The sequence below is a fragment of the Macrosteles quadrilineatus genome, unplaced genomic scaffold (genome assembly GCF_028750875.1).
Source record: "Macrosteles quadrilineatus isolate MER2022 unplaced genomic scaffold, UCM_ALF_1.0 Scaffold_13__1_contigs__length_4303367, whole genome shotgun sequence".
Taxonomy (NCBI): domain Eukaryota; kingdom Metazoa; phylum Arthropoda; class Insecta; order Hemiptera; family Cicadellidae; genus Macrosteles; species Macrosteles quadrilineatus.
In genome coordinates, this window is record NW_026542606.1 from 1,785,104 (window position 1) to 1,812,612 (window position 27,509).

A 27,509-nucleotide genomic window follows, 5' to 3' on the forward strand; every position below is an offset into this window, starting at 1 on the left:
TCTAAGGATAGAACAATTAAAACACTAGTTGAAAAGCTTCACACTTTAGAGCAGTGTGATAACGTGGAGTAACTTTAAACTGCTTTATATGTTTCAAAACCCACAGGTACAAGGGTTAAAACAGAAAAACAAGGGCAGAGCAATCAGAATCAAAAGCAGGTTACTAAGATATTTTGTTTTAAGTGTAAACAAAAAGGGCATAAGGTTCCTGATTGTCCACTTAAAAAGAAGTCTACGGTATCTACATCTGATAACAAGAAGGATATGCCTGCAAAATATAGTTTTATGAGCGGAAATGAGTTAACTTTTGCAAATCGGGACGTTAGGAGCTAATTCAAACGACTGTAGAAAATGTTTTGTATGTACCTAATTCTAGAGCTCATCTGTTGTCAGTCAGCAAGGCAGCGAAGAAGAACCATGTTTTTTCTGCTGACAATCTTGGATGTAAATTTACCCTCGATGGTATTGTTACATTGACTGGACATTTACATGGGGATTTATATTTTCTTAACATGCGTGCTATTTGTCCTATACAACCCACTGTACAACTTGCATGTAAGAAAGATTGAAGATTGTTTACAGCTATGGCACGAACGGCTAGGTCATCAGAATCAACGCCATGTTAAACAAGTTTTGAAGATGAATGGAATTAATGTGACTGGAGACATGGGTCTGTGTAATGGATGTGTTCTTGGTAAATCTCATCGTGGTCCATTTAATTCTCGTCCAACTTGTCCTGAGGTGGTTGTTGAACTGATCAGTACAGATGTCTGCGGACCTATGGAGGTTACTTCTCTTGGAGGTAACCGCTATTTTGTATTGTTTAAAGACTACTACAGTAAGTATCGCCAAGTATTTTTCATAAAGAATAAAAGTGAAGTAGCTGATTGTATGCGCATCTTTCTCACAGAAGCAAAACAACGTGGAAAGATCATAAAAGAAATGTTGTTTGATAACGGGTCTGAATTCCTATCAAAGGAAACTACGAGAATCATTCAGGAGTATGGTATTAAGATACATACAACTTCTCCCTACTGCCCTGAACAGAATGGTTCTGTTGAGAGGGAAAATCGAACGATTGTGGAGTCTGCTCGCTCTATGCTTCAGAGGAAAGTCTTACCGAAGATTCTTTGGGCTGAGGCTTGTAATACTGCAGTTTACCTCCTTAATCTTACAGGACCAAGTCCTGTAGAAGGCAAATCACCACAGCAATTGTGGTCGGGTAAGAGTGTTCCAGGTCTGCAACACCTCAGAGTATTTGGAACTAACTGCTTTGTACATCAGCCGAAGCAAAAGCGGAAAAAGTGGAATGCTAAAAGCATTGACGGAATCTTTGTTGGGTATCATGGTTTGAGGGATGGATACAGAGTGTGTATACCAAGCAAACGGCAAACTGTTATAAGCAATGATGTTATCTTCCAACCTGAGATATCCCAAGGAAGTACTGTTCCTGATAATGAGCCATCTTCGAGCGATGAAGTTCATTTTGACATTAATTCAAAAACAACAGAAGTGGAAACTGACAAAGCGGCACCTCCTATTGTTTTGGAGGGAGGTGAGCAGTGTTATGTATTGTCTCAAAATGAAACCACGGAAGTGGAAACTGACAAAGCAGCACCTCCTATTGTTTCGGAGGGAGGTGAGCAAGACAAGTGTGTGGTATTGTCTAAAAATGAAACCACAAAAGACGTGTTACGACAAGGAAAACGAGTGAAAAATGTACCAAGTTGGATGAGCAGTGGAAATTTTGATCTGATGCTGGTTCAATCAGAAACACAGATGTTTCCAAGGTCTTACTGTTGTTTCCAAGAAGCAATGGTGTTGTATGATGCATCTGACTGGAAGGCTGCTATAGACGATGAAATAAAATCTATTCATGAAAATAAAACTTGGATTTTGGTGGATAAACCAGAAGGAGCTCGTGTCCTGGGAAGTTAAGTATTACTTCGTCAGAGAAAGATTCTTGGAAGGACTTGTTGATGTTGAACATGTATCAACAACATATCAACTTGCCGACATCCTTACTAAACCTCTCAATCGAGTAAGGTTTACACAGCTCATCCATTGGACTTTGTGACATTTAGTTTCAAAATTGTGAAGGGAGTATTGGAACATTGACAATTTTGCCTCTGAACTGTTTAAATGTACATTGTTTCAATATCATATGTTTTACTTTTTATATTAAGCTGTGTTCATGTTTATGTTTGTGCGATCTAAATAAAAAGTGTGGATTCCTTTCTTTAATATATTTTGTTTCTCATTAATTTAAAAGTTTATTCTTAAGTCACCTAGAGAAAGAATGCCTTGGACAAGTACGTATCAATAAAAATGTCAGCACAGATTGCGTTAGTTTGAAAAATAATTAAAAATTATCTTTTTTAGAAAGTGTTATGAACATATGAAGCTACTAGCTAGTACCCGCGGCTTCGCCTGCGATGGTATAACCATCATACAGTAAAAGAATAAATTAAAACAGATTACACAACTGGATGCTTGAAGTGTTATAATTTTTGTTTACTTTATCTTTTTGTTAAGGTCTATGCTCGGTAAATAGAGACAAAAATGGAGGGATTAACTTACAAAAGGTACGTTACTTCGAAATTTTGTATGAATTGTCTAGGATGGTAAGTGGGTGTTTAAAATGCAAAATGCACAATTTTTTCCTTCGCGCCCGCCGTTATATTGAAATAATCAGAAAAAAATTGGCAATGTCTTGAGATTTTTGCCAATATTTCAGTTTTGGTGCGTTTTAAGCGGTGTTTACACTATCGTGGGGCCACGGCTAAAATCAGGCGTGTAGGTGAGAAATTTTCTCACTTTCTTGAGAAGCGTGGCCACGCCTCGTGTAAACAGTGGAGATGTGAGAGCAACAGGCGTGGCAATCCAATACGCCTGTTCCCCACGCCCTTTAGGACTAACCAAACCGTGTTTGGTTGCTACGCCAGTTGCAGGCGTGGCTAGACGTGGTAAAAAGGAGTTATGGTCTTCCGTCTCGTCATTGTGTGTACTACGAGTTTAACTATTGTTCTTTAAAGTCAGTGGTTGTCGTCTTAGTTTTTAAGTATGGTACCATAGTGAAAACAAAAAAAAATCTATAACATTGACACAAGTCGAATCAATTGAACTGGTGAAAACAAAGCAATCTTTAAAATTAATGGAAGGTCAAACAATTTTAATGCTTGAACTGTATCAAAGTGAACCTTGTTTATTTAATATAAATATTGAAAGCTACAGCTTGGTTTCTATCTTTTAATAACACTTAAATGTCGTGTTATTTCTTCAGCTAAAATAACAATCACTGTAGCACAAACTTCAATAATTAATCTGTTGGCACAATCCATACCGCACCCGTGAATAAAAATGAACACGCCTTTAATGAATACGCTTCTAGCAGAAAACTGTTTACACTACACAGCTACTTGTGGCCGTGGGACGGTACCGTGGTGCCACGACATTTGCGTACGGCTGTCCATTGGCGTGGCGAACATGCCTGCTATGGACGTGGTAATACGGCAGTGTAAACACCGCTTTAGTGAAAAATAAGATATGGTCAATGTTGTGGACAGTTAAATTTCCCATGATTACGTTTAATATTTTGTTTCTACACGACTTACGGCTAAGAAAATATTCACTTAATAAAAAGGGAAAAATAATTTTTTTTTAATTTGTCTAAATTCTAACTTTAGGTAGATGTAATTCAGCAATAAGTATCACAATCAAATTAGTAGAGAATTTAATTACCTAAAAAATTATTCAATTTTTCTAATCATACGGTACCAAACATTTTATAACAGTATAATCCTATATGAATACAAATACCATGATCTTTAAGCCATGAAGATTGTTTCCTAATTATTTTGAGATAGTATTACTACCTGTGTTTCCGAAGAATGCATGACATAAGACATGGCAGCGGCTAAGTCGGTCCAGTCCTTGAGGTTTGTTGTGTCGCACATTCTTACCAAAACGAGCACAAGACGTACAATGCAGGCCAGTTCACAACTACTAGTCTCCAGTGTCTACAAACGTACAACTATTTGAGATAACATAGCATGGTAATGATATAAGAGAGATACATGGTTCAATAATCAAATATTTCACAAACTGTTAATTAAAAATTAATTTAAATTCAAACATAGTAGTATAGTAAAATTATGATTTGACCTGGGCAAAATTGCTTCATAAGCCATTGAAGTGGTATTCGACTCAACAAATGTTACTTTACAACATATCCAAAATCCGACAAAATCCGACCATGGGAGTAGTAGTCATTTTGGGGGTTCTAGGACAGAGGAGGGAGGAGTGTAGACCACGTGGGTTGAGGTAGGTAACCTCACTTTGCCTAACCTAACCTAACCTTACAGGCAGAGACTGATCCTCTGATTTGGACGACTTTACAGAAACGACAACAACTTTTGAATCTCATTTTATATAGGACCACCAATAGGTTCTCAACTGCACAAAAATGGCGCCGATTGCATCATTCGGTGCTCATGTTTTCACTAGAGGATTTGTATGAAGATGCAGTATTTCGATCTCAATGTATACTGACACGCCATTTGAAACTCACGTTCTAGGACAGAGGAGGGAGGAGTGTAGACCACGTGGGTTGAGGTAGGTCGGGAAGGGAGGTGTGTCCATGACGTCACAAACAGAGGATGATCTTACAGACAGAGACTGATCCTCTGATTTGGATGACAATTTTTTTTTGTGTGTAGATATAAAGAACGTTAAATCAGTTCTCATTTGGTATACTTGTCGTATAATAGGATCTCACGGCTGAGATCGAAAACGACAATAGCTTTTGAATCTCATTTTATATAGGACCACCAATAGGTTCTCAACTGCACAAAAATGACGCCGATTGCAATGTTAAATCAGTTCTCATTTGGTATACTTGTCGTATAATAGGATCTCACGGTTGAGATCGAAAACGACAACAGCTTTTGAATCTCATTTTATATAGGACCACCAATAGGTTCTCAACTGCACAAAAATGGCGTCGATTGCATCATTCGGTGCTCATCGGTTTTCACTAGAGGATTTGTATGAAGATGTAGTATTTCGATCTCAATGTATACTGACACGCCATTTGAAACTCATTGTTTTCATGTTGATTTTTACGTGTCTTCTGAGTGACTCAGCACGTGGTTTCGACCACGCCAATGCCCGGAGGCGAAAAAATATTTTTTTTTGTGTTTTTCAGTTATTTTGTGTACTTTATTTCTGTTCTATTAGTTTATTGTTGTAAACTCGATCTGACCATGGCTTTTGGGTATCAAAGCAAGTTTTTCATTGACACCGTTGTTGTAGTTTCTAATCATGACGTCTGTCAAAACGTTGTTGTACCTGCATGGGAGATACAATTTTCTTAGATTGCCACAAGGGTCTTCTTCGACAGTAGCGGTTACCGAGGGACCGTATCTCGTCACGACTCGCTGCAACTCCACTATTCTGTAGGGATGCTCATGTCGCAGCTCTTCGATTTTAGTGTATTTGGGTGCTTGGCACGCGTTAAGCAAATCTACCAATTGTGCCATGTCTCTCACTTATATAAATGTGCAGTTACATCACCTTGATTATGTTCCTTGATATGTCGTAGGCAAACGCGTTTTCAGAGACTACGATGACATATGCGGTAGTGCCTGAATCGGCTGATGGTGATGCGATTGCGTTTGTGAAATCGAATTCTATTTGAATGTCACTTCTAGAACGGTCTGTATTCATCGGATGAAGATGTGTGTCGACAACACACAGTGGGTAGTGTGAAATAAACTCGCTTGGGTCAATGATCATTGAGCTGTCATCGAAATTCACCTTACGATATCTCATGAATTGCTCGTAAATCACTCTCCAACGTCCCTCGAGGATTGCAGCGTTTTGTAGTTCTTGAGGGTAACGTTGACCATTTATTTTAACTGCAAAGTTTTTTATATTTTCGCTGTCAAATTGTGCTGGGTTCTTTTTCTGATCATTCGTGCGGTTAGTTTGAAAGCACATGATTACGAATCTAGGGTTGTATACGTTTCTATAAACGTTTGTAATGTCGAATGTGTACGTAGATCCGAACACACCCTTTTTGTCAATACATTGCCACTGATAATAGTTGTAGACCAACTCGTCTTTTTCACTAAGTTTTGTTAGACCATCGATTAGTTGGATTTTGCTAGTTGACGTATATTCCACTATGGGAACTCTGAGAACGAAGGAAGTGATTTTCACTTTGCCATCCTCAGGTTCGGTAGCTGCGGTACCGGTTCCTTTCCAATGGTATAGAGCATCGTTATCTTCAGCTCTTGTGAATACAATCTCGAATCCACCTTTGTACATGGGGTATCGCATGTGGTCAAAGAACCCTAACCCGAGATGCGCTAAGGTTCCAATCGCTTCGAACTTGCCACCACCAAGCGAGTATCTTGATGCGAACCCACAGTTTTGCAAAGCGGGTTTCATCGATTGCGGATAGTTTAGAATACTTTTGATAGTGCTTGTAATTCCCGGATGATCGACCACATCGATTGTTGTGTTGTGTTTTTTCAGTTCGATTCTTGTAAAGAGGTATGGTATGAAATTGTCAATCAGGGCTATAGTGGCAGTCGCATCATATGTTTTACCATCGGATTTTTTTACTACCTCGCCGCAGATGTGATATTGAATTGCCGAGTCGTAAAACGTGTCACCATGATCGAGTTTGAAGATTGTGTAATTGTTTGGTGTGTTGAAATTCAACTCGGATATCGGCATAACAGCTCGGTACTCGCTTTTCACCACTCCGGTGGAGAAACGTTCGTACAGTGCTTCCATTGTCTACAATGACTTAATAACACAGAAGAACAAAAAAAAATATAAGCTAATTATTTTTATTTATTTTTTAATTACATGGTATATATATAGGCTTACTCATCGAACTCCTCTTCCATGTAAGCTTTGTGATCATCCAAAAACTGTTGTGAAACGATCTGGAATTTTTTAATGTATTCCCAATCGACTTTGTTTGCGTAGTCGTGTATGAACGACTCGGAAAGTATTTGGTGCTTGCTGACAGCAAACCACGCATGCTCAAAGTTTGGTGCCATCTCACGAAGGAAGCTCTCACTGAATTTTTGCCTCTTCAGAATAGGACCCCAGTCAACACGATGAAAGTAAATACGTAGCATATCGATGGAGAAATCATAGTGAACTGACAACAGGTCCCAGTTGAGGTACCTATCGAACTTCATAACGAGCTCGTCGGTGAGTACACCGTTCGGTGCCTTCGGTTCGCGGGACAAGATTCGCCAAGCGTTGTCCATGCTGTTCACTTATATATACCCATTTTTTCTACAGGGATATGAACACGCGGATGTACCTAAACCCATCCCTAGTTTACGTTTCAACCACATCGCACCCGTGGTCGCGAGGGCTACGCTCCTCTCGTTAAGGTCCGCGTCGCTAGACGTCACTCTATCCCACGCCGCTTTCTGTAACGCTTTATCTGCGACCCATCTGTCTTCGGGCTTCCGGTGGTCTCTGTACCATATGTCGTGCTGTTTACACGCATCGTCTAAAGGGTTCACACCCTTGTCACCACGACCTAATCGTTCAGCGAGCTTCGTGCCTGGACCGCAGAAGTTGTACGTATCGAATTTCCAGTTACGCGGGGCGTGTAGTTCTACAGGTAATTTGTTGATGATGTCGTTCAACAATCCCGAGCCTTCTATCGCGCGTTCAGGCAAGGCTGACAAACATCGTACTACGTATTTGACCCCGTTCGGTTGGTCAATCAGTTCTTGCATACGGTCGGATATGAATTTAACAACAGATAGTTTTTCGTTGTGAAAGTTGTTGTTGCCTGCAACCTCCTCTGCGTAAATAAAATTCAGACGGTTGATGAGCTCGTTGAGGTCTTTGATGTAGCGATATTCAACCGGACCGTCATGGTAGCGTTTTAAACCGGATCCCGTCAATAGATCCCTCTCCATATCTTGTTCAATCGGATCGGTCGGTTTGATAACTTCGTCCCAAATAGGTTTTATCATTTTCCGCCATTTTTGTCCTGAACTAGATTTTGGACGTCGTGTAGTAGGATCATTTTTCTGGAAGATAGAGTTTGTCATCAAAAGCATATCTTTATATGTCTGCCAATCGTTTGATGTGTATTCATTAGACTGCACAAACCCTTTCTTCGTTAAAAGTTTCCAAAGTCCTTCAGTACCTTTAAATCGTTTGTTGTTTACAATAATATCATCATAATCAAACCCAATCGGTTCAGAACCGATTTTTAGTTGCTCATCTATCTCATCGAAATAAATGCCGAATTGAGAGTCACTAGCTCGTGGTAGATATTTAGCTCCGACCACTCCGAGATTAACGACCTTGGTATCCATCAACTGTTTTATTGATTGATCCGCAACTACTTCCATTTTTTCATCTTCATCATCATCGTATTGAGTGGAACCAATATAACCAACTCGGTCTGGTGTACTAGAGACTGATGGTCTAAAGTTGCGTTTCATTAGCTGGTTGTATTTTTGTTTTTTCAGCATTTCTTTTGTTTTTTTCTCCAGTACCTCATCCTTTTCTTTTTTCTCTTTAATTGCTTTGGTGATAGCCTCGTACTTTTTCTCCCTTACACGTTGTTCCTCCATTTCCCTAACATGTATTTCTCCGAACTGGTTTTGCAGAGTGGTTTGCAGTTGCTCCAGTTGTCTAGCTTTTTCAACTGTCAGAGGTTCATCTCGCGTTTTACTTGTTACTCGTGTTGGGGGTTTTGTGATGTCTTGTATTGTATGTGTATTGGGATGGGAGTTTGTAATCTCCTCTAGTTTCTTAGCTCGTTCTTTCTTTTCCTCCTGTTCCGCTGTCCGAAATTTTTTGACGAGATTCTTTTCTAGAATCTCAAGTCGCTTAGCTTCTTTTGCATCCATTGTGCACTTAGTAACACATAAACACAACGTAAGATTCACATCGTTATTCCAACATGTACATGTGAAACGTTTATTGATTGTAGAAACGCTCTTTACATAAATATGACGTTTATTTAGTGTAGAAACGCTTTCGATAAAAATATAACGTTTATTTAACGCAGAAACGCTCTTTAATTTGAAATATCGTTTTTTAGCATAAACACTATCATTTAGTGTAAATAAGCTCTTACGTATAAAATATCGTTAATGTAACAAAATACACGTATTTGATGCAAAAATGTTTTTATTAGGGATATAGCGTTTCCTTAAACATACATCTATATTTACCTAGATGCGTTTTTTTAGTAGTGTCTATTGACATAAAACCGTGAGGTTCCGCCCAACACTTTTTACACATGCCTACAAACTCTTGGTATATCATATCGGATCCAACGAAGTCGTTGTATATCTTTTGTGTATAGTGTTTGTTCTGTGTGAATATACACAAAAGATTAACGTTATTCCTTATTACTTGCATGTCTACCCGCCCGTAGCTCTGACTCAAATAAATGCAAGATACCTGTTTATGACGCCCTCGTATGAAATAGTCTTTTATTTTTGTTTGTTCTTCTAAAAGACAATCGTCAAACACCACCAAAGAGTTGGACTTACATTCGTCTAGAGGTATCAAGTCACTGCAGTTTGAGTAAAAGTATGCAATAGTTGTGCCGAGTGCGTGCTCTACTTTTTCATAGTGTTTACGTAGCTGTGTGTATGCTGGCTGATCAATGGATCGGCTGAATACATAAAGGTTTTTGAACTTTACACCCTTTACGTTATAGATAAAATTGAGCAATAGGTTTGTTTTTCCACACCCTGATGAACCGACTATAAGACATCTTAATGGGTGTGGTAATAGATTATTTATGGATCCTTCTTCGATGCAGTACACATTGATATCCATTTTAGGACTTATATAAATCTAAAACTATTACACATTCAACGTTTTCGTTTTGAAGCAAGCGATTGTTTTGATCTCGGAGAGTGATGTCGATTCGGTTGATCGTTTGTAAGCCATTCCTCAGAGGAACGTACAACTTCTCCGTTGGCACTTCATATATCTTGTAGCCATGTGCTACATTCAGGAAGAACGTGTACAACAGTTCTGCTTCCACATGTTTGTGTCTGTTCTCATCGTGGTTGATGTAACTGTGCTCTACGATGTTGCAGTGTACCTCTATGGCGTCTACAGCCCTGAAATTGGGTGCGTTTGGCGCAACCAGAAGCGTATTGGCATCGTAAAACGATTCCTGCTCGGTTAATGGTTTCTCTCCAGGACTTGAGAATCCGAGGAATGAAGCCGCCTTTTCATTGAGATAAAATTTCAATGGACTTGTTATTGCAATACGATCATTTTCCCTTTTGATTGAAAATTGGTTGGTAGGTACGTTAAGTTTCAGTGCAGTAATATATTCGTTGATTTTTTCATTTAGTTTTTCAATAGTCCAATATCCCCTTGAGATCGTAAATGACGTCGAGATCAGATAAATATCGCTGTCCCAAAAATATATGTTACCCGGTTCTAACACGTTGTTTATGTAGTTCTCCGACATAAAGCTAACTAGAGCTAGTCGGCACTTGCTACCATCACTGAGGCGGATAGGGTGCTCTGGATGGAATGTCATTTGGCATCCTTTGCCCCGGATTTTCACTAGCGGCATCTTTGTCACTTATATCATAACCATTTTGTGCTCTCTTTAAATTTATAATGTCATCGTGTATATTAACCAATATCGTGTTAAGGTTTGTCTGGAATGTAACCAGTTTTTCATTTAACTCGTTTAGTTCTTTCTTTACGATCACGTCATAAAGATCTTTTGATCTGCTGACTTTTCCTATTCTTCGATGTCCGTTTAAATTTACCACCTCAGGGTTCGAAACATCGAATGTTTTTGTTAGTCTATCCACCGTTGATTTGACAGTATCCAATTGATATTTGTTTACAACATCATGTTTATCAATTGCATTGGAGACGCTAACCAAACGTTTGCTTTTAAAACCAATGAAATTATCCTTGATGTTCATCGTAGATTCTATTTTACCAAGTCTATTGTTTAATGCTACATGGCTCGAATCGTCGTTAGGTGTTCTCATCATTTTCTTCATTTCCGAAAGACCTGATTTGACAAGATCTCTAATTTCAGACTTTGTTTGTGATTCGATTTGTTGACGAATTGAGCTTTGGTAGTCCACCTCGTCCCCGAATCTATTGAACACGAATCTTCCGCTGCCACCACCAACTCCATACATATTTATCATCCCGTATAGCTCTTATGATATCATCCCAAGGCTCATCACTAGAGTTTCGTCGTAGAACCTCCAAACACAAATGACCACAGATAGGTGGATCATTATACTCTTGAACAGCAATGTCATTATAGAAGAGATCGTTTGAACCTAAATAGTCTATTAGTTCTAGTGGTGGGGGTGCGTTTCCAAACGAATCGAAATAGAACTTTTTGTTTTTGTCTTTAACATAACAAGTCCAATGGGTTCCAGAAGAATCGATATTACCCAGATTCAAGATTCCACATTCAAACTCCATAGGGGCTTCGGGTAATATCTGTCTCATAAACACTCCTCGAAAGCCACGGATGCCTAATTGGTTAGCATAAAGCTCTATTTCTCCCAGTGACATAGGTTCAAACGATCTTACGGGTTTTTTAAAAGAGAGTCCAGCTTGTTGTTGATGCATCGCTTAAGGCCGGCTCCCTTGGGGTCTTTTTCAATTATTGAATCTAGCTCGTTATCGATCAGGTTTTTCAACCACGGCACGAATCGGTTCTTGAGAATCGGTGCCACCTGATGTCGTATCAATGGAGATATGAAACGTTTTCCATATGGCACCTTTGATTCAACCATTTCCAACATCTCTTTCAAAAGACCGCCCTCTTTGTTTTTCAAAAGCTGGTCGTAGCTCACAGCCAGACGTAGACCGGTTTTGTTCCGGATAGCTTTTTCAACAGCCTTGTGTTGTGCTTCGTTAAGCAGTATATGATCCGCTCCACGTGAGAGGCTATCATTAGTTAAACCAATTATAGCAGTTCTACGCTTTTTAAACGCGATGCGTAGCTTACGCTTCTGACCGTCGGACAAGTGAATTCTGTGTCTGTGCAGTTCACTCATTTTTAAGTGTTTCCCACTTATATAAGAGCCAATGGAAATCTACTGTATGAAATGCAAAAGGAAAACCACTTCTCAAGACAGTGGGGAGTATGTCAAAACCGTTAACAACAAATGGCGTTTAAATACGACATGCAATATTTGCGGTCAGCGTAAAGGCGCCTTCGTCAAAGTTCCTAAGCCCAGTATGGCCGCCAAGGAAGTGCATAGACCAGTGATCAAGCACTTTCCTCGACGACGTATTGTTACCCTAGGTATAGACGATCTGTGGGCCGCAGATCTGGTTGTCATGAGAAAGTATGCCAGTGAGAATGATGGCTATAATTATATGTTGAATGTGATTGATACCTTTTCAAAATTCGCCTGGTCAGAGCCGTTGATGACCAAACGGGGTGCAGAAGTAGCGGAATCGTTTATGCTCATATTGAAGCGAGCAATTGACGTCAACGGTCACACCGCTCCCAGACTGTTACACACCGATAAGGGCAAAGAATTTCTTAACCGTGATTTTAAGTCAGTTTTGCAATCGTACAACATAAAAATGTATCATACTGAAAATGAGGAAAAGAGTGCAATCGTTGAGAGGTTCAATCGTACGTTGAATGAAAAAATGAAGGTTATATTCGAGACTCGAAATTATTTTCGGTGGTTGGACATAGTTCAAGACTTGTTACATCAGTACAACAATAGTGTCCATCGTACAATTTGTATGAAACCTGCAGAGGTTACTAAGGCGGACGTACCTAGATTGCTTGAGAGGTTCTCCAATATTCCTCATACACCTAGAAAAATAAAATTTCAACTAGGAGACAGAGTGAGGATTGTGGCAAAAAAAGATACGTTTGCCGATAAATACAGTCGCAATTGGACTAGAGAGATATTTACCATATCCAAAGTGCAAGACACCTTTCCAATAACCTATAGAATCAAAGATAAAAGTGGTGAAGAAATAATTGGATCTTTTTATGAGAAAGAGCTACAAAAAACCTTGTGCACACCAGGGCAATAAATAACAACAGTGTAAAACACGAAAAAAATATATTTTACAGGAATAGTTTTTTTTACATTTTTTATGTACATTCAGTAGGAATTCTTCTATGTCCCCAGGGTAGCGTCCTTATTCCGTCTCGAAGAACACACCGTTTGTCGTCCTTTGGCGAAAGTGATTTCTTGAATTGTGTCATACTATAAACATCGTGCAGGTGGCTTCGGATGCTGTTGATTTGTCTGTACACATCTTCGAGAGTCTTCAAACATCTGCGATAGTCATCTATTGTGATTTCATTTTCCACCACTGATTTCTTGATTCCTTTAGCCTTTTTAGATGTTTTTATACAATTCAAACCTTCCTCTACGTCAGTGGCATACATTTTTGACTTCAGACCAACGTATTCAACCATGATCAGACCTTCCAGCTCATCTTTCATTTTTCCGAGAACCTTTTTGTTTACTCGAGGCATACCAAAAGGGTTGGAGCTTTGATATGCACTCGTGTCGAACTCGTCAATCATTTCTTTCATGTCCATGTACCAGTCTTCTGTATATATGATGTAAATCAGTGAGTCGGTATCAGTATAGGCGAGTATGACCCGATCACCATATCTGCTCTTCATCACTTGATAGTGGAAACGGTATATAAGGGTTTTCGACACATCTAGAATAGCCGCCCCCACGTAAATCGGTTTGTTGAAAAGAAGTGATGTTTTGGTCATGTGCACAGCTGCAAGATGGTCCGTAAATATTTTCCGACTCTTGAATGTCGGTTTGGCAATGAATTTATCCGCCTGTCGTTCGTCGGTTACCAGACGAACATCCACTCTATTCCGAAGGTTTTCCATAGTTTTCCCAAATACCGCGTTATTCATAAGCTTGTAGAAGTCAATTTCGAATTTATTCTTTGCTTTGGTCCTCATGTTAGTGTTTAAATCGATGTATGGTTTCATCCACGGTTTTTGAGAAAACTCAAGAACCCGATGTATATTTTTTAGTTTCATTCCGAGGTTGAGATACTGTTTTAAATTTCTGTAGTGTACAACGTATCTAGATCGGTCGTACAAAGTGGTGACCAGTTTGGATATTTTTGACCCAGGTGGAATCATGTGGTGAGGTGCGAGTGGAAAGTCTGCATGGTGGTCATGAATTTCTTCGGGATACTCGAGGTCAACTTCGAGAATGTAGCCGGTGGCTGCGTCATCACTGATGTCTAAAACATTTATTTCAGTATCTTTTCGCCATCTAAAGTCACCGAATGGCATCGCCTGCGACATAGCCCAAGCATATAGGTTATTCGCATCTAAGTACACCAGGTAGCTAGGTTCTTTGTTCTCATCGAAGCCTTGACTCATGTATTTGTTGTTGGCTCGAGCTTGTCTCAAGCAACACTGCGAAACACCTCCACGAATTCCTTTTTCAACCATTAGAATCATATCGAGGTCGGTTAGTAACTGGAGCTCTACATCAGTGAGTTTCAGCATCGCCGACCAGGCTAATCCGGGAGCTGTGAAGTACCACGCTGGGTCGAGACTATATGTTTGAAGGCAAACGTCTCTGAAGTTGTCCATAATGTCTGCCAACTGGAGGACGTCAATCTTGTTGTAAAACAATGTGTACTCTCTCATATCTTTGATGTTGAACTCATTCCAAACCTTTTGAGCATGCTCATAATCTGATTCTGATACATCACACTTATTTAATTTGTTTTTGAAATCATGAAGTTCCGGCAGAGTTGTCATATCATATTTTGTTATGTTATCCATAAAGTCATAGGGATAAACCCCTTTTCTTGTTACCAACTCTATCTGTGATGATTTGACAAATCTCTTTGTATGCTCCAACTGATCTGTAGTTAATTGGTCTAAACTTGCACTTAAAAACTTAAAAGAGTCCAAAAATCTCAGTTCCAACCCTCCCCTAACTTGAACGGTGAATGATATGTATCGCTCATCGTTTTGGGGAATCACTTTGAGTTTCTCACCTTGTCGTCCTATTTCTTTGATGAACTGATGTATGTCGTAGCCAGAAAGGTTGTGCAAGAAAACAGGAATAAATTTGGGCTTAGTAAACAATAAGTTACATTTGGAATGGGCAGGGCCTCGATACAAACCGGTGAGGTGGTCGTGATCCCTCACTTTGTCGGTTTCATTGAGAGGTTCCTGACAGATGTGACAGGTTACCGCTTCTTTATGTCTACGTATCTCTTCTTCCTCCAATGGTGTCATTGGAATGATCTTTTCGTAGATTTGTTTTATCTCTACGGCCTCCTTTTTCAATGCCTCGACAAACTTTCGTCCAGCATCTTCCCCGAAATATGTCGTTGGAGGCTTTTCACTGCCAGAGATATAGTAACAGAAACTTATAGCTTCGTGTTTCTGATAGCTGTATGTGTACGATCTCTTCGCACCGTTTTCATCAACTCCCGATGGTTCACAAGTAGAAATCGGGAGGAGCATGCTCTCCAGATCGGCATAAATGACATAAGGAACTTTCATTGATTTATTGTGTTCTGTAAATCTTATTTTGTCATTTTTTCCAGCGGTAGGGAGCTTTATTTTTAAGGGATCATGTCTAGAGCAGTCCTCCATATGTGTCTTCAAATTGTCTTCGTTATGAAAGTGCTGAAGACAACGTCTGCATATATAGCATTTTCCTTTATGTTTTGTAGCTTGACTGCGAACTAAACGAGATAGGTTTTTGATTAGACAGTAGTGTGAGTTCGTTCCATCTTTAACCAACAACAGGTCTACATGCACGGGCTTTTCTTCATCTGTTACACACAAGGGAAAAACATCACTATTTTCTTCAAGACCGTATACATTGATCGATAATCCTGCACGCTTTTCAAATTTTTTTACATCAGTCAGTTTGACTGGAAAATCTATCCCATCAAATAACTTGAGAAATCCATCTACGTAAGCAGTGTAGCTGTCGATCCGCTCCGGGTGTACGTTTGAAGGGTGGAGTGCTGCTAGACAACACCACATGAAACAACGCTGATCATTGTTTTTTATGTTTACAACAGCACGTTTCAAGCGAATTTTTTCTGGCAGGGCTATGTAACTAGACCCTTTCAAAGGCTTAAGTCGGTTGATATGTAAAAAAAGACATTCAATCGTTTTCATGTTCCAATTGGAGCCTTTGTGATTAAAACTTTCCATCTCAGTCAATAGTTTTTGTTTTGCCTCATTTAACAAATCTGATAGATTAGAATCTTCGTAAATGATGATGTTTTTCGTTTTGAATTCGAAATCAGATTCCACTTTTTCCGTAATCCCTTTAGCGAACTTTGCCTTAAGGATAAGTTGGATTTTCAATGAAGTTCCCTCATCACGAACCTTTTCAATTATAAGTTTTTTGGAATCTTCGATAAAAGTTTCAACACTTTTGTAACCATTTACTTTGACATTATTGATCTCAAACGTCTTCATTCGACCTCTGAACGCCGTTTTAGATTGGATGATTTCAAGATTAGGTGGTGGCGGAGGCTTACGTGGGACTTGCACTATGATGGATGGCCGAACTATGATGGATGGCTGAACTATGACGGATGGTCGGTTTAGTTGCTGTTTTTGTATCCACGCCGCTTGGTGAGCTCCACTCCCAGTATGACGGGCCCAGTTTTTCCTAGTAATACTGAGGTGACATACATCACAGAACTTTAATGTTTTTGTATCGGCTCTCCTGACAGGTAGAACCTGCACGACATCCGAAACATCTTCCTGCTCTTGAATGTCCATCATCTCACTAGCACCTTGTAGTTGTTCCGAAATATCCAACTCACTATGTTGGGCTCGACGACGCTTCGGTGATGTAGGACGGGTCTCGTTATCGCTGTCGTTGTCAGTAGGAAACGACCGCTTGGTAGCACTTTGAACAACCGGTGACACATGATGTTCTCCGTCAGAGACCGAGGCAACATCCAAACGGTGTTCTTCCCTAGCACCTTGTTGTTCCTCAATATCGTCTTTATAACGTTGGAACCAACGACGCTTCGGTGGTGTAGGAAGGCTGTCGTCATCACTCTCGTTGTCACTAGGAAACGATCGCTTCGTAGCACTGACACTAGCCATCACCGCAAATCCTCGTCACACACTTATAAATGGTTGAAAACTTACTTTTCACGCACTACACAATTTCAAAGACTCGAAAAATAGCACCTCTCACAACCACCTCTCAGAGAAGACTGACGCAAGACCGCGCGGGCTGTTGCACAATCGTCGAAACACATGACCATATATGGTAATGTTCTCGAACGTTCCAAGATGATCACGTGACCTATCACGTGGCATTTCCTTTTATGGTAATGTTTCTAGAACATTCCATGATCACATGATCCCAAGACAAGTGACGTCACTAAACACGGAACGACTCAACTCAGAAGACACGTAAAAATCAACATGAAAACAATGAGTTTCAAATGGCGTGTCAGTATACATTGAGATCGAAATACTGCATCTTCATACAAATCCTCTAGTGAAAACATGAGCACCGAATGATGCAATCGACGCCATTTTTGTGCAGTTGAGAACCTATTGGTGATCCTATATAAAATGAGATTCAAAAGCTGTTGTCGTTTTCGATCTCAACCGTGAGATCCTATTATACGACAAGTATACCAAATGAGAACTGATTTAACGTTGCAATCGGCGTCATTTTTGTGCAGTTGAGAACCTATTGGTGGTCCTATATAAAATGAGATTCAAAAGCTATTGTCGTTTTCGATCTCAGCCGTGAGATCCTATTGTACGACAAGTATACCAAATGAGAACTGATTTAACGTTCTTTATATCTACACAAAAAAAAATTGTCATCCAAATCAGAGGATCAGTCTCTGTCTGTAAGATCATCCTCTGTTTACATGTGACGTCATGGACACACCTCCCTTCCCGACCTACCTCAACCCACGTGGTCTACACTCCTCCCTCCTCTGTCCTAGAACGTGAGTTTCAAATGGCGTGTCAGTATACATTGAGATCGAAATACTGCATCTTCATACAAATCCTCTAGTGAAAACATGAGCACCGAATGATGCAATCGGCGCCATTTTTGTGCAGTTGAGAACCTATTGGTGGTCCTATATAAAATGAGATTCAAAAGTTGTTGTCGTTTCTGTAAAGTCGTCCAAATCAGAGGATCAGTCTCTGCCTGTAAGGTTAGGTTAGGTTAGGCAAAGTGAGGTTACCTACCTCAACCCACGTGGTCTACACTCCTCCCTCCTCTGTCCTAGAACCCCCAAAATGACTACTACTCATGGGAAAGTGTCTAAAAATACATTTTAAAATGGCGGCAATTTCTCTTAAGAGCCATTTATTTTAAAACACCAATAGTCAGATAAATATGGGATATGGCCTTAAAACAATGCAAGAAAACATTGTATGGTTTTATTTGGTATAGTGTTGGGTGTGCAGAGTGACGTACTAAAAGTTGCCAAAAATCGGTCTACAGGAAACCCCCTCAGATGACATAAAAAACGGGGGTTATCCCCAACATTGGACACATTAAAAAATATATCACACACATTTTTATGCATATTTTTGAGGTATTCACTTGAGATTACCACCGATATTTATTGTGTGGTTAGTCCTTTATTTTGATAGGGAACGCATTTTGGCCGCCATCTTGGATCCGCCATATTGGATCCGCCATATTGGATATAAATATATTTTTATAAACGTAATGAGAGTGTTGTGACACATCATTATACATTAGATTTTCACGCTGATTTCAATGCTAAAATCCGTTTTTAAATATATTTTTTTGTTTTGAAAATATATTCAAATGAAAATCCTCCCTCATACATTTCTTATGGACGTTACGTAGTTTGAAAATTTTTTAAGATAAATTTTCTTATATCTCCAGTTTTTACGAACGCTTGCAGTTTATTCTAGCCTTAAAATATTCGGTGATAAAAGTGTTTTCATTTGAGCTATTGATCATTAAAGTCGGACGTGTTAAAGACGAGCTACAACCCCTGAGTGTAGGAGTTTTGCCAACGGGTATCAGGTAGAAAGGGTCACCATCCATGAATTCCACATACTGCGGAGTTTTGCCAACGGTTGTGGGTTGTGCGAGAGGGGGAGGGGGAGAGAGAGCGATTACTCGTGACCGGTGAGGGTGGCTTCCGCTAGGGGTGGACAAACCAGGCAGGATGCTGACTGTGTTCAAAGTAATGGAGTTATGCACCTCCGACTGTGAAAAGAAATGTATTGAATTTTTAACCTAACCTAACCTAACCTAACCTAACCTAACCTAACCCACTGCGACAAGCGCATAACTGCCAAGCGTAGACAACCCTGACAATCGCTCTCCCTCCCTCCCTCACAATCTTTCTCCCACCACCACCGTTGGCAAATCTCCGCACCAAGAGGTGGCCGAAGGCATCCCCCCATCTACCTGACACCCGTTGGCAAAACTCCGGTTCCCACAACCCCTAACACAATATTAAATTTAACTTTTTAGAAATAAGTTTTTATTAAAAGATGTATATCTCGGGTCGCTAATATGTCACCAAGTTCTTTCTTGTCTCAAATTACTCAGTAGATGTTTGGCTTTAATTTTATGTATCACTTAATAAAATCTGACAAATTTAAAATGAGTCATGAATCTTTATTTAACAGTAAATTATTTCTTTTACAACATTTGTCTTCAGTTTAGGGCATTTATCCCCAATTCCAATAACTCCCAATAAGTAATCTATAGCTAAAACAAAAGTCAATAATGTTACTATTTATTTAAGACTGTAAAGATTTTTGTGAGCTATTTAGAATTGGGGATATATGTCTAAAACTAAAGACAAATTTTGAAAAGCAAATAATCTATTGTTAAATAAAGATTCAAGACTCAATCAAAATTCATCTGATTTTATTAAATGGTTAATAAAATTTAAGCCACCGTTTTTTAACTTACCTAACAAAAAAATTTAAACAGTAGCAGCCGACGAACTTTTTTATGTCATATTTTAAAACTCATTTAAAAGTACCAACTTTATTTCAAGATTTAAAATAGAAAATGGAAACTTTTAGCTTTTAATTAGAACCAATAGTATCCTAGACTAATTGACATCTTTCATACGATGTTTCAACGATTTACATTTAGTCTAAATAGGCTAAATGTCAAGTTATTTTGAAGCTGGACATTGAGTTTTGGTGCCGTTTTCATTGGCATCTACCACTTCTAACCTGCACTAAGATGGCGGACCTGGCTTCAACTGCTTGTATGTTATTTAGATAGGCGTGCTCCATCTATTGGTCTTATGTGATTGTTGATTTAAGCTAACGGAATTCTGATGAAAATTTGAACATGAATTATTAGCAGTTTTGCAGGGATGATAAACAATAGTTTTTTTTTTAATTGAAATGCTTGTCAGTTGGCAACAAATCTTAGAGATGTGTATACATTTTTAGGACAAAATTGAATTGGCAGATATCATGGTAAAGAAGCGTACTAGAAAAAGTTACTGTCGCCTCATCCAATTTTTACAACAGTCAGCTGTTGACATGCTAGGCGAGCAACCGCGACAGTGAGGACGGGGAACAGCTGATTTCATGTTCCTAGTTGGCAAATTGTCTGCTAGCTACTAACGTACACATGCAAGCCATCAGCGGTAGCACCAGTAGCCTCATTGACTATATAAACACTTGTGTTAAGGTTTAAATACAGTAGTCAATGCTATTACTGAATTTGATACTATACATATTGTTACTAATATATGAAATGGAGAAAAACGTTACCTTAAAAATACAAAATTTCCCAATTTATATCCAGACCTTTTCAAATAGCTTAAAAAACAAATAATTTTGTATATCAAAGTGTTTTTGTATGGTTATTGGTAACAGGACAAATTCAAAAATTGTAAATTTATAATTCCCATGTTTTTCTTATAAAGAATATTGTAAAATGTTGTAGTTTGCTTGTTTATGGATATATTTTGATCAAACTTGGCAAATTTATTCAAACAATTACAAAACTATTGGATCATGAACGGTACTCTAGTTTTCTCAAGGTAGGACACGTGAATTGGAATTTTGGCGTTACAGACACAATGACAGAAACAATCAAACAAACGTACAGATATTGACATAAGACTCGTTTCGGCTTTCTTATTATATAACACGTAGAAATAACCAAACACTTCATGAATCTACGCAATGTACAGACAAAACAGTAAAGACTTTATAATCTTATAATTAACTATAGTGTTTCTGCCCGTGCTTCGCAACGGAGTGAGAATCTTTGGGTCTCTAAATCCACCGTAAAAAATAGTATATTTCGTACCTAGGGCCGAAAGTGAGGTTTTGCCGACTCGAGATCGGGTTTTAAGTTCGAGACGAATTCGAGAACGTGAAACGATCGAGAGCTGCAAACCCATTTTGGCTCGTGGTAACGCTATTTTTTACCCAAGTGTGTTTTGCAATATAACGTCCCTCTTATTTATGTGAAATATTTTGAGGAATCAGCAAAATCAAAAATAACAATTAATAGTTGTCTAGGCAGCTGTGACAAAAAAACAAGTCTATTGCAATGCCATGGATACAGCTTGTGCATTTAATATACATTAATCTTTTAAGTAAATAAGCGAACAAGTGATTTTGCGGCCCTAGGGATGTAAACGCCTGCTCGGCCCCTATATGACGATGACAGCTGGCATGGTCAGAAAAACATATCTTTCAGCCACCAATTAACGTATGTAAAACAGCTAAAACATCATAGTGTGGTGAAAAATTCGTTACACATACTTTTACATTACCCTACCATGAATTAATTATATGCATACAGAAAAAACGGAGTCACTCTTATTGCGTATTTTAAGGTAAATTTCTTGTATATTTCCATGAAACTAATAATTTACCCAGCACACTAAGGCCTTTAATCCAAGTATCTAAGTTCGTAAACCATGTACATATAATGTGACGATAAAATATCAACGACATAGGATGTAGTTTTATGTAATTCTCACGACATTTCATTTGGTCCATTGACTTTAAATCCAATAATTGTCAAAATTATTGGAGCTTGGAAAAAACTGCATGTAAAAACTCGTTACACTAATAAAAGACGACGTGAGGAGCGCGGGCAATGAACTACAGCGGCTAGGGCATAGCCACATGAATACAGAACGGAATGAAGGAGCTAGAACGGAGAACTGGCAACAGCGCACGCGAGAAGTGGGGGGGCGAACACACCGCTCAAGCGCTACAACGCATTAGTGGCATCCTGTCCACACACTGTTGATATATACCGATTTGTAGCAAGGTGCCACAATTAAAAACTGGAATGTTAGATGTTAAAATGGAGTGTTCATTAGAAATATCGATGCACACATGTTTCTACCACCTTCCTTCATCCACTGGTGGCCGCAGTTTTGAAAGATGCCACAATTAGGTGTTTGCGAGTATGCGGTAAAACCCCGTATGTGTGTGTGTGTGTCTGTGTGTGTGTGTGTGTGCGTGTGTGTGTGTGTCTGTGTGTTTGTATTCACCGAATAGTGGCATCCTTCGCAGGCACACGGCCGTACTGTGGCACCTTCAAAAATTGTGGCACCTTTTTCAGGGTGCCACAGCTAATTCGATCATTTTTGAGGTTTTCCAGCATTATTACGTCGTTTAAACATCACATGCCACAATTGGGTATTTTTTAACTTGTTGATGTGAGTTTAAGTAGCGCAGGTACACGCCGAATTGTGGAACACGAAACCATACAGGTAGCTAGTGCGCCTTGCGCCGTCCGCCAGAACTATAACTTCCCTAATGCTACGTTGCCAATTCTCGCGCCAGCCTACACTCTAAATAGTGGCACCATGCCGCAATTCAGTATATATCAACAGTGTGTGGACAGGGTGCCACTTTATGGAGTTGTAGCGCTTGAGCAGTGTGTATAACAGTGCAACAAGCAACTAATCCTTATATATAGCGCTAGTCTTAGACTAAAGCTCATTTTAGTACTGGACTAAGAAAAATATCTTTCTGATTCGAGTTCTTATAAGTCCGGGACTAATCTTAGTCAAGAACTAATTTTTAAGTCTGAACTAAAGAAATTATGCTTTAGTCCACGGACTAAAACATGCTAGATTTTAATCCTGCATAGGGGTAGGATTAATTTTAGTCGTCCACTTTTAACCTAAGCAATTTTTGTATGTTAAAGTTTAAGGTGATTATGGATTACAATGATTATAATGATTTTTACCGTTTTCGTGGGCCGCGAATTCGTCGTGAGCGGGAAAACAATCCATTTGATGACTTAAGTGAGGATGAATTCAAGGATAGGTATAGATTTTCAAAAAACTCTGTGAAAGAACTAATTGAATTGATAAGGCCTAGTTTCGAAGGCACTTCCACAAGGGGAACTAGGTTACCTTTGTGGAAGAAAGTGTTGGTAGCGTTGCGCTTTTTTGCAAGTGGAACACTTTTGTGGGAAGCAGGCGATCTAACTAATATTTCAGCAGAATCATCGGCATGACGCTATGTGCCTAAAGTGGCATTGGCAATATGCCGTGAACTGAGGAAGACTACATCAAGAGCTTTTACCCCCACCCAAAACCTCTAATTCCCACTGGTCCTCTAGGTTATACGGTAGAGGTTATTGCTGATATATATGAAATTGTAGGGGTCAAAGAAAGCCTCAACAACAAAAAAGTCATTTGAGAAAGTTGGTTTTGTTGTCTAGGAACAGTTTAAACACGTCTTATAGAACATTTCAGGTGATTAGGAGAACAAGGATTGGTGCTGATGAAAAGCAAAACTCTGTTATCTAAGTAAGTTAGACAGTGTGTAAAGAGACTTCCGCAACTTCTGTTGTTAAGAACAACCGAATGAAATAATTGATTGTTCGATATTTCGATTATTTCATTAGCCTGGTCGACAAGTTTTTTTAAAAAAGGCTAGGGTAGGCCAGTAAGTTAGTACCGGTAACTTATGACTCCCTGTTGAAATTACCTGAGCATTATTGCAATAAGCCTATTCAAACTATGGCTGCACTTTACATCCTACACTCATTGGAATGAAAATATCGATCGTTATATTGATTATTCGATAAGTTATATCGTTTGGTTAGTTAGGTAAGGTTAACCTAATCTAACTAACCAAACGATATATCGAATAAAACAATCGAATAACCGATATTTTAATTCGAAGGAGTGTAGGACGTAAAGTAAAGTGCATAGCCAAAAGAAATAGGATGAAACACCAATCCTACCTTTAAAACACCATTAAAATTTTACGATACAACTAATTTATAACAGTAATAAAATATATAACAATGATAAATGAATTAAAACAGAAATAAACCTCAAAACAAAGGTTTGACTGAGATCGTTGTCAAATAGCTAGTATACTGTGGGATTAGAAATGTTCTTTGTAGTTTTGAATTATTCTCCAAGGGAGTCCATAAAATAAGCTAACGGTCACGGTCATCTTGGAAAAGGCCAACTAATACGAAAACAATATCCTGTGTTGTGCGGGCCGTAGCACACAAATAGTTTTCCCGCCTCAAACAATCAAAGGCGCGTGGAACAAGGCAAAATTCTTGTCTCTTGCGGCGAGAGGCCGGGGCTGGCCTAACGGGTTCCATTGACGAAACGGCACACGGAAGATTTCTCAGGTGCCGTTTGACGTCACTAACTGCTGATGTCACTTAGAGGGAACACCAATACCGCAACGATACCGTATGAGCCATCGGCCTCGGTGGTGTAGTGGATAGCGTGTCGGGCTGATAATCCTATTGTACCGGGTTCGAATCCCGCTGGTAGCATTGACTTTTTGACAACAATATTTTCATATCAGCAAGTTTGGTTAGTTTGGTTAGGTTATGACAGTTTAATTTTATAATTAAAAAATTATACAATTCAATTTTAGGCATTTATAATTTCATTTTATGAACAAAACTATTTTTTAGATTAGTAAACCTTTATTCGATTTTTCCATTATCGGCACGTTTGGTTAGTTTGGTTAGGTTATGACAGTTTAATTTAATAATAGAAAAATTATAAAATTGTCTGTTTTTTCAGACGCAGCAGTTAGTGACGTCAAACGGTACCTGAGAAATTTTCCGTGTGCCCCACCGGTTCCATGGATGGGCTACCCGGCTACCGACCGACCTAGGGTAGCGACTAGCGAGCCAGTGGATGGTTAAAGGTTCTGCCGGTTATTTCCATCTTATTGCTGGTTCTCGAGCTTTTTGAGCTCGTTGTACAGTGAAATCTTACTTCCCTATTTTATATAGCCACAATGAAAGCGATTTTTATAAGAAAGAATGAAGATATAGACTCAGTGATGTGTGGTTACTTAATCAAATCATGTTCCTTGATTGTTTACCCTTTTGTAAGAGCCAATAATCAATCAACTTATATTTCTTTATTTTTCGATTTATTATCTATATAAATTCAAGAGGTAGCCCTGTACCTGGTTAACACATATACCGATTACTTTTAACGTGTTTTCTTTGAGTTACGCCCCATGGGATTCCAAAGTTTCACAATGTTTACATTTTTGAAGAATGTAGATAACAGAATGTTTAACGAAGTCAGCTGTAAATGCTGTCAATGCAGTGCTTTGATTTTGTGGTTCAAAAGGTAGAAACGATTCGAATTTTTTTCGAACTTTTTCTCTTCAAAATCCTCTCAAGAACATTTCTAATCCCACAGTATACTAGCTATTTAAATTATAAACACTTTTGGTGTTTGAAAAATATTTTTGGACGATAAATTTTGCAGCTATTTGAAACCATCCAAGATGGCCGCTTGCCTCCAAGGACTCAACAATAGGCCTAATTGTGCGACTATAAAGCAATAACTTCCCACCTTGCGCTTGCGAATTAGTTCGGTACATATTTGTATCCACAGTTGGCAGGACGATCGCCATTAAGACAACCAAAGATTACATTGGCATTTAGGTATATAAACTGTAGAATAGTAATTGTTAAGTAATCTGGAAGACAACTAATTAAAATGAAGTGCGAACGATTGGTTATGAGAGTGATCAATGCCTGAAGGATAATCCGTTTGTTTGAGGTGCGGATTTTCAAGCTTGTAGAACAAATAAATATCACAAAGTAGAAGGGCAGGGGTGAAAGTGACTGAAGTGACAGGATACCCGGTGGATTTTCAGTGACTGGATTCCAGTGGTATGCGGTAAAATATATAGTGACTGGCTTAGCAGCACAAATTTTACGTGACTGGCTTTCCCATGCAAATGCGGTGGTGACTGCATTAGCATAGCATTTTTTACGTAATTATATTTTAGTATTTTTAAGAAAAAAAATTGATATATACGTTCAGATATGTCTAGGCTTAAGATATTTACCAATATATATTATATATATATCATAGTCTTGAAATATATTGGGGGGTGCAACTGACTGACTTCCAGTGTATATTTTATGTGACTGGCTTCCTGGGTGCGGCCGTGTATATATATATATTTATATATATATACGTCCGTGAACGCAATAACTTGAGTAATTTTTGTCCGATTTTGATGAAATTTGGTTTTAAGGTGTAAAGCGGGATAAACTTGAATGAGTTCGCGAACCAGCACGATCGGACCATGGGAACGGGGCTTTACGGGGGGTTTTATGGGGTAAAAATTGGGTTTTCTCACTTTTGGCCCTCAAAACACAAAATTTCCTGATTTCTCTTTAGACCTTTTTAAAGAGCTTAAAAAAACAAATAGTTTAGTATGTAAAAGTATTTTTTTTCGATTATTAGTAACGGAGAAAATTAAAAAAATTGTAAATTTAAAATTCCCATGTTATTCTTATGGAGAATATTGTCAAATGTTGTAGTTTGCTTGTTTATGGATATATTTTGATCAAACTTGGCAAATTTATTTATTTTGTACTAAGCTATCAATATTTTACTCAAAAACACACTATTAGTTTCCTTGTAGCAACAAACCTAGGTACTCGTTAAACCTAATGTTATTAAAATATATTTAACTGAAAATCAATTCAGACAAATGGAAATTCGCTTAGTCGGCAGGTTTGCTGCGGCGGGGGTATTTTATTGTTCAATAAGTAAGTCTTTTTGAATTTTTTACGTTTTTACACATTGAAATATATGATTGATAATTCAGTTCATTTTAGTCTTTTAAAGGTGTTCTACATTTGAGTCTTACATTAAAATAGCCCTACATTTTTCGTAGGCCTATGTTTTATCTTTGACTATCAATACAACTTACAGACATTCCATCCCCATGTTAAATTTGTAGCCAGCTTTTTCATCAAAATCTTCTGTATCCAATGGCCATTATTAAGGACAATATTCAAATTCTGTCTCTAAATCGTCCTAATAATGGTAGAAGACCTACATTCCAGTTACATTACAATAATATCCTCCATCATATCAAGAATACTTGGTATTAACAATCATAAATTATTTCCAGCAAAGAAAGCTGAGCTTAACCGATTGCAAGGGTTGAAATGAAGACCAATGTTTATGTTGCACAGTTCAAT

General features: G+C 38.6%; 1 protein-coding gene across 1 annotated transcript in view; it reads right to left on the minus strand.

The window, feature by feature from the left end:
• LOC129004967 (uncharacterized) overlaps window positions 1-27,509 on the minus strand; it is an 83,362-nt gene that overhangs the window by 18,225 nt on the left and 37,628 nt on the right. Inside the window, exon 6 of the mRNA XM_054433697.1 lies at window positions 3,876-4,019. Within this exon, the coding sequence (XP_054289672.1) occupies window positions 3,876-4,019 (144 nt within the window). The remainder of the gene's footprint in view (window positions 1-3,875; window positions 4,020-27,509) is intronic.